We start from the raw sequence: 7,822 nt of genomic DNA on the forward strand, positions 1-7,822 counted from the left end.
TCGATTTTCACGGAATTCACAGAGCGATCGCGAGTCCGGGCACGCGTGGGTTCGCGCGGTGCGGCGCATTGCCAATAAAGTTTCGTGGGTTAACGCGGCGCAGGTACGCTCGATCTACTAAGGCCGATAACTCGATTCTCCATCGATCTCGAGCGCAGGAGAGGAAAGGAAAGAGACAGAGAGAGAGAGAGAGAGAGAGAGAGAGAGAGAGAGGGAGAGGGAGAGAGAGAGAGAAGGAGAGTATGGAGAGACACGGTGTCGTTTTCCGCAGAGGGAGCCCGGGCTTCGTCGGGACACGCTTCCGCGGGATTCAATTTGCCATTCTCCCCCGGATCCTACGGCGTTCTCTCGGCACGCCTCCTCCTTCCCGACGTGGCTTCTTCAGGGAGGAACGATGCGAACGCGGTTACATGCGCCGGTTAGAAGCCGCTCACGGGCGTGAGCCGATAAATAGCGCGCCGGCGGTGGCGTTATCGGGGGGAGGAAAGACTCGTCGACGCTGCGCGAAATGGGGCTAACCGAGTTCGCACGGCCCGCTCGGAGGAGGACGTTTCCCCGCGAATGGAATTACGCGGTCGCGCGATCCGCGCGTCTGCGACGATCTCGCGGGCGGCGTAAAAATATACCGAGGGCGAGAGAGAGCTGTCTAGGAACGGCGTGCTTAAACGGCGGAAACGAGCGTTTGCGAAAGAACAAAGAGCGTGGCGCGTTTCCTCCCGCCCGCGCCCTTCAGATACGTTCGATCGCGGGGGAGAATGTGCCGTCTGCAAAGGTTCCTCGCGGCCGAGGGGGCCTGGCGCGCGTATCGCTCGGAGGGGGAGGGGGATGGTGCAGCATCGCCGATCCACCCCGGAGAGTGGCGAGCCGCGATGGATGGTGAGAATGCAAGTTTACGCGACACCAGCGGGGTTCCGGCGGGGATCTTAAGCCCGGCTTCGCGAATCACATATTTTGCGGGGCGGCGGGGGTGGCGGGTGCGGCGGGGGTGGCAACGGTTGGCTTTTGTGCGAGGCGGAATCGCGCTTGCCACCGCCGTCGCCACCGCCGGTGAATAGGATTTTCGCCGACAATGCCGCGACGACTACGAGACGGGGCGAAACTCGATATCGCTCGCGAAGTCACCGCGGCAGAATTTCCGCGAAGAATACGTGGCGGTTGCCTCGCTCTCGCTCGTTTTCACCCTCCTCCCCCCCCCTCTCTCTCTCGCTCTGTCGCACCCCTGCCTGTCTTTTTCTGTTTCGCGCTGCCGCGCGAACGCGTGTGTTTACGACGCGCGGATTGAACGATCGCGAGGCGGAGCGTGCGATACCCTCTGCGCGCAGGTGTCCTCCGCGAACGCGCGTAATTAAAGCTGCAGCGTTCGGAAACGTCACTCGAGTGTCCCGGTGGTCCCGGTGCACCATTTTATCCGCGCGCGTCGTCGCTCGCGTTACTTTCCGCGCACGTGCGCTCGCACGCGCGGTCCACGCCGCCGTTTCCCCCGAACGGATCTTGACTGTCGCCTCCACGAGGATCACCGGCCGCGCTCGATACGAATCGACCGGGCTAATAGTCTAATTCTTATTGTACACGAGTGGAGCACCTCGCTGCTCCTTATTCCACTCGGCGGACTCGAAAATGACGTATCCGGAAACTGTCTCTCCGCGGCGCGGCTCCAAGGCGGCAGTCAATAGACGCAAGACAATACCGAGAAGCGCATAATCCGGGAATGGCTCCCTGCATTTTGACGCCGGATACACGTGGGAGGAGAGGACGGGATCGCGCGCGACATTATTACGCCCGCCTTTATTGCGGACCTCCCGCCCTCTCTCGCCCCCTCCCTCCCCCTCTCTCCCTCTCTCTGTCTCTCTCGCACGCGCGCATCCCGGTAACGATATTGACGCCAATCTTGCCTCGCTAACCTCCTTGTTATCCCCGCAGATTACACCTTAGAACCGCCTCCGTGATAACGTTACGCGCCCGCGTATCGCGCCACTCGCCGAGCGCGATATACAAACTCCCCGCGTTGCCGGTAATGCGTCAGCGCACGGCCGTAATATCTTATCACTCGCGTATAATCAGCGGCTTATCACCGAGTTAGGGCAATTCGTACTCCGCGATCCGCATTGTGGAAATCCCGGATTTCCAGCGCCGCCGCGCGTCCATCGACGGCGCGTTCACGTCCCACGTGGCCACCCCTTATGACTTATTTATAACGCATATCTCCGCGAATCGTATCTTATCCTTGTTGCAGCGAGCGAAGGAAGACACTTGGCACGCGCCGACGGCGCGACGTACGCTGATAAGAGAGTATCTTAATCCGCATAAAAAAAAGTATTGCTCCACGCAAGAAAATTATCCGATGAAAAATACGATCGGTTTTTCAATCAAATTTAATCGGTAGCTGCACATTTCACCGGATGTATCCATAATTTAATCGGGAAACGTAATTGGAAAAATTAATCGGAAACACTAATCAATGTGGTTTATCCGATGAAAATTTTTCTCCGTGTAGATTTACTCGAAATTTGACATTTTTATCCATATAAACAGAGCGGATATTTGCTTCAGTAAAAAAGTAATTTTAAGTAAATCTATTTAGTTAGTTTGAAAAATTGTTTCTGCTCGGTGTACGTACTTTTCTCCGTGTCCGCAATCAATCGAGCCACCTTGTCGACGCGGAGGTCGACGGGCACGGGAGAGTTGTCGTTGCTTCTCAAAAACCGCTCGCACTCCGCCTTCTTTCGCTGGCAGTCCTGCCTGTAATAACAGTTAAAAAAAATATATAAGTGCGAAATAGCGGAGATCTCTCCAAAGCGGTCATTTTCGCCGGCGTATCGTGTCCCTCTGCCGCGGGCGTTGTTTTATTTCGACGTCGCTCGTTAACCGAGCTTAAGCGAGCTCTCACCCCCCCCCCTCCCTCCCCCCCGGTTCTATTGTAATTAGCGAAACATTTGCAAGTCATTTACAGCGGAACGGCGGGAAGGCGCGTGAAAGCGTTATGAATATTCCACGTATGTCCCGGTCGCGCGCGCCGTGGGTGTAGCGCGCGATATGCACTTCCGGAATAAACACTCGCGAGGCCGACGAGAGCTTCAAATTACTATCTTCTCGAGTTTCACGAAGTAGACGCAAATACTACGGAGTTTCCCGACTGTCGGATATACTACTTCGGTATACGCGCGTACACATTCGGCGTACCGGCAGTAGTAACCCATAGGATAGAATATTTGACGTGACGTACTACCATATTGATACAAAGATCGCGCATATATATACGCATATATAAGCAAAGATCGATACACAGAGAAGGGGAGAGAGAGGGGGGGGAAAGAGAGAGAAGGAGAGGAGAGAGAGAGAGAGAGAGGGGGGGGAGACAGAGACTTGAGAGATACGTATGCACGTAATAGTATTCATAATTGAAAAGCTTCGCGGAGAAGCGTTACGAATTTATCGGACGGGACGTTTTACCGGTGGGTGAAAAACAACGAGAGAAAGAGAGAGAGAGAGAAAAAAAACCCCACGAACGCTGCCGCGTGGGTCGAGACACGTAATTTGGAGCGCATTCGAAAAAACGACGAGATCCAAATGAGATGTGCGGTAGCGATATTAAAAATTTGCATTATCGCGGAAAATACGGCGGGTAAATTTTATTTTTAATTTTTAATCAAGCGACCCGCTGAACGCGAGCTCTCCCGGCGGACGCGAAATTACCGTCGGGGGCAAAAGCGATCGTATCGGGGGCGCGAGGAATTATTTTGTCGGGTTATTAAGTATGGGTTTTGACGGACGAAAATTATTGTTTCGGCGGAGAGGGATGGGGGGGGAAGAAAAGCCACCGCGCGCGTCCCCTTGTCGCTGCGGTCCGCGGGGCTGCAGCTTGCCCGGCTGTACCGCGCGCGTAAATTTCTCGCGGGCCGAAGGAAGCAACGGCATAAATCGTGGCGGAAGCGCGGTTTCGCAACAGAAACAAAGGGAAGAGGGGAGGGGGTGGAGGAAAAAAAGGAGGAGCCGCGCGCGACGTGGCGGAGGGAAAGTCAGTTGGAAATTACAATATTCATTTCGATAAAAGGGAGCGGCGCGGCGCGCGATCGTACACGCTACTCTCTCTGTCCGAGGGTAATTTATTATCCCGATGCCCGGAGAATTATCCCGCTTTCGCGCCGCGGACTCTTTTCACTGCGGACAGCGCGTCCGGGCCGCGATAAATACCCCTGTGATAACGGGCCGCGCGCGAAACACGCCAATGATTCGCCCAATTAAGACCTGACATTACTGATAATTAGCGAAATTATTATTTTGCGATAATTTGATTTAGGGAGAGCCCGCACGAAAATATATGTATCGGCGGGAAGCGCGCCGACAATGAAATAAAGTGGAGTAATCAAAGTTGTTACGTAAATCGAACAGCGTAATTCTCAATGATAAAATTAACAGCTATTATAACGTCATTAAAGAGTAAATATTCGCGTAATACGCGCCAGCTATTATACATACGCGAAATTTTTAACCGGCATCTGTCAATTTTACTATTGGAAATCCATTATACTGCTCCACTTCTTGTCCCCATTAGAAACTTCTCTCCCCCCCTCCCCCTCTCTGTCTCTCTCGCTCTTCGAAAACCGTCTCCTGTAAAATTTATCCCCCGTTCGTACGAAAAAAAACCCTCCCTTTTGAAAGATTTATACTTCAAACGTTAACACGAACGTTTCCATTTAAATACTGTTAAACGTAGGCGACGCGAACGCGCCAGCAAGACGAGGCGACACGTCGAAATGTGCGTGCGTACGAGTGAAAATGTATCGACATGAACGACATTCCACGTAAGGGAGACACGCGGTCCAACCGATCGTGAAAGGGTTATTCTATTATATTTCGGAGTTTTGTTATAAAACTGTTTTGCGGGACGAGTTGATACCCGATCGCATTGACGAATGGGCACCCCGCGGGGGAGCGGAGGGGGGAGGGCAGGGGGGTGCCCGCCCGCGGGCGGATTTGGTATCAAATATTATCCATTATTAAACACTACAGAGCCCGGGCGCGTGTACCAGCGTGCGCCCGTCAATTTTTCAATATTTTTCTGGCTTCGAGCGCCAGAGCGCGTCACTCACTCTCCCCCCCCCCCCGTCCCACCCCTCGCCGCCGCAACGAGGTGTATCGGTATAAATTCGCGCGTTACCTTTGATACACAACGCGACGCGGTATCATTTATCCGCCCGCGCGGATTTCCCGCCGTTGTGGCGCGTCGGGTTCTAAGGATATCGTTTTTAGAAAATAATTACGTCGCAAATCTCGGTAACATTTCGACGTTACCGCGCGCGTGCGGCAACGCACGGAAGTGAAATTGGAAGCGGAAATGCGCGGGGTATGTGTCGCGTTTTGTTTGCGCCTCCGTAAAATTCTGATTCCCTCCCGCAAAATCCCCGGATCCGACCCGGGGCTCGAAAAGACGCCTCGCCCCGCGCGCGTATCTCGAGCCACGATCGTCTGACGGAAAATCGGCGGCGAGGCCGTCCCGATCTCCTACGGGCTCTCGTTTCAAGCGCGCGCGGCGAGGTAACGCGCCGATATTTCCGGCCGTACCTGTTTCCACAGCGAGGGGAGGCGAGGGTGAATTTTTACCGTGCCGGGGGAGGCTGCGGGAGAAAAGGACGCGCGCACATTTCGCGCTTTATGCGGCCACCGCAAAATCGATCGCCGAGGATCGAATCCCGCGAGGGAGGAAACAGCGTACCTCTGTTTTTCCTACAAATTGAATTCGGCCGACGTTAAATATTATCGGTTATTAAAAGCGACGTCGTGTGCGCGCACGTACGTATGCACGTGTGCGCGCGCCATGCGATCTGTCGATATTTTTCTGCTCCATGAACACTCTCTTTGGAAATCCCCCCCTCTCTCTCTCTCTCTCGCTCTCTTTCTCTCCCGGCCTCTTCGTCGTCTCCCGCCGCCCTGTCCCGTCCTGCTTTGCCTGGGTTAATTCCGCGGGTTACTCGGTAGGGAAGGTCGGCGGTGTCGGTTTCCAGATCATAGCCACGCAATATATAGATCCGGAGCGACATATCGATCGACGTGGACGAGAGCGGAATAATAATTTGCACTGTTATTGCGAACCCATCCGGCGAAATCAAACCGGGCCGGCGCGCTCGCCCCCTCGTTCCCACCTACCCCCGCATCCCCCCGTCCCCTCTCTTTCTCCCCCGCCCACTTGGTCTCTTCAGCTCTTGTTCATTATCTCCACCCTTCTCCGCTCTCTATCTCTCTCTCTTTCTTCCATCCGTTCTTTTGAAGGTAGAGTAAATGCTTTTATTGATTCCCTCCACTCTCTTTCCCCCTTTTTTGCACCGGCCTCTACACGTACACACGTTAGGCACACGCTTTGTTCGGCGGATGAGTGGAACAGCTACGAATATGCGAATGACAAGTGGCAATCGATTGGAACTCGTCGTCTCCTCGGCGGCGCCCAGGCTCGTCGGCGCTTACCGAAGACGCAAGTCGCGTCGATAGAAAAATACTCCCGACACGTACTTGCCGCGCCGTAATGGCCTTCATCGTCGTAGACGTAATGGCATTCTCGAGACAGTGGCAAGCGGGAGACAATCCCGCATAATCTCGCGCGACACATTTGATTCCGCTTAACGTCCCGACCGAGCTGCGAGCCCCTTTCGCGGGCAGTAACGCGCTTTAAGGGACACTTTTTTTCCCTCAATTACCCCCTCGCACACGTTTATTACCGCATAATCCTCATTTGCAAGACTTCGCCGCGTGACTTAGACCTGGTTTCGCCGACGTCGCTTAACTTTAAGCGTGGTTTACTCCGCTCTTTGTCTCTTTCAAACTGTTGCTTTAGAGAGATAGACAAACGTGAAGAGGATGCTGGGGCGATTCTGCACTCTGTCAATTCGTGAAAACATTTGTGTAATATACAAATTATGTGACAGTGTCCCGCGTGTTTAGATTTACGTTTGGCGAAATTGGGCCTCACATTGTCGCGCGCGCAGGTGGTTCCGTGCCGTTCGCGATTGACAAATAATTGATAAATTTCGCGCAAATAACTTGGACGTTATTCTTGAGAGACTCGCTCGGAGGAGAGCGGGGGACGGCCGGGAGGACTGCGAGAGAGAGGTGAGCAATCCCGGCCGACGTCGGGGAAACACGGGGCAAGTATGGTTTACTTGAAAAACTTTTTACCGATAGCGTAGCCAGCGGGCACTTTAAATAATCCTTCTGCACGCGGATATTAAATTTCTTACCGTGGCTCGCGGTGAGCGTGGCGGGTGCCACGGTAGTCCGTTTAAACGGTACACTTTGTCCGCAGGAGACCGGATTGCTGCGGTATTACATTTATACGTATATACGTACGTACGTATGTATCTTGTGGTCCTGTGGCCATTTAAACTCCATTCGCGAGTTCCGTAAGAAACCCCCGAGGCTAATCGAGACGCGACTTTTTCGCCGGGGCGTTATTTTAGAGCCTGTGCAGAAGGGCTGTCTTATACTCTTAAGACAATGTTTTATGTTTTAAGCCTTTGTCCTGAGGAAACGCACACTAACTGTCTTATGTCTTAAGCGTACAAGACAGCCGTTCTGTTCAGACCCTCAGTGTCGGAAGTCATGAGCAGAAGTCTGAGCAGAATGACTGTCTTAGACTCTCAAGACGTAAGACAGTTATTGTGCGTTACCTCAAGACAAAGGCTTAAAACATAAAACGTTGTCTTAAGGCTGTCTTAAGGGTACAAGACAGCCATTCTGCTCAGGCCCTTACGCTCTGAAAGACGCGACAGTCCTCGATATCGAGCGCGCCGATCGCGCTCGCGATCAGTTTCGTCGCGGCTCTCGAGGGGGG

The 7,822-nt window shown here is 53.5% G+C and overlaps 1 protein-coding gene across 1 annotated transcript in view; it reads right to left on the reverse strand.

The window, feature by feature from the left end:
• The window catches only part of LOC105560717 (SET and MYND domain-containing protein 4), a 40,418-nt gene that overhangs the window by 22,094 nt on the left and 10,502 nt on the right, over positions 1–7,822 (reverse strand). The window contains exon 3 of the mRNA XM_012010070.1: positions 2,618–2,739. Coding sequence (XP_011865460.1) covers positions 2,618–2,739 — 122 coding nt within the window. The remainder of the gene's footprint in view (positions 1–2,617; positions 2,740–7,822) is intronic.

The sequence above is a fragment of the Vollenhovia emeryi genome, unplaced genomic scaffold, assembly GCF_000949405.1.
Source record: "Vollenhovia emeryi isolate VEMERY1.0 unplaced genomic scaffold, V.emery_V1.0 DF939224.1, whole genome shotgun sequence".
Taxonomy (NCBI): Eukaryota; Metazoa; Arthropoda; class Insecta; order Hymenoptera; family Formicidae; genus Vollenhovia; species Vollenhovia emeryi.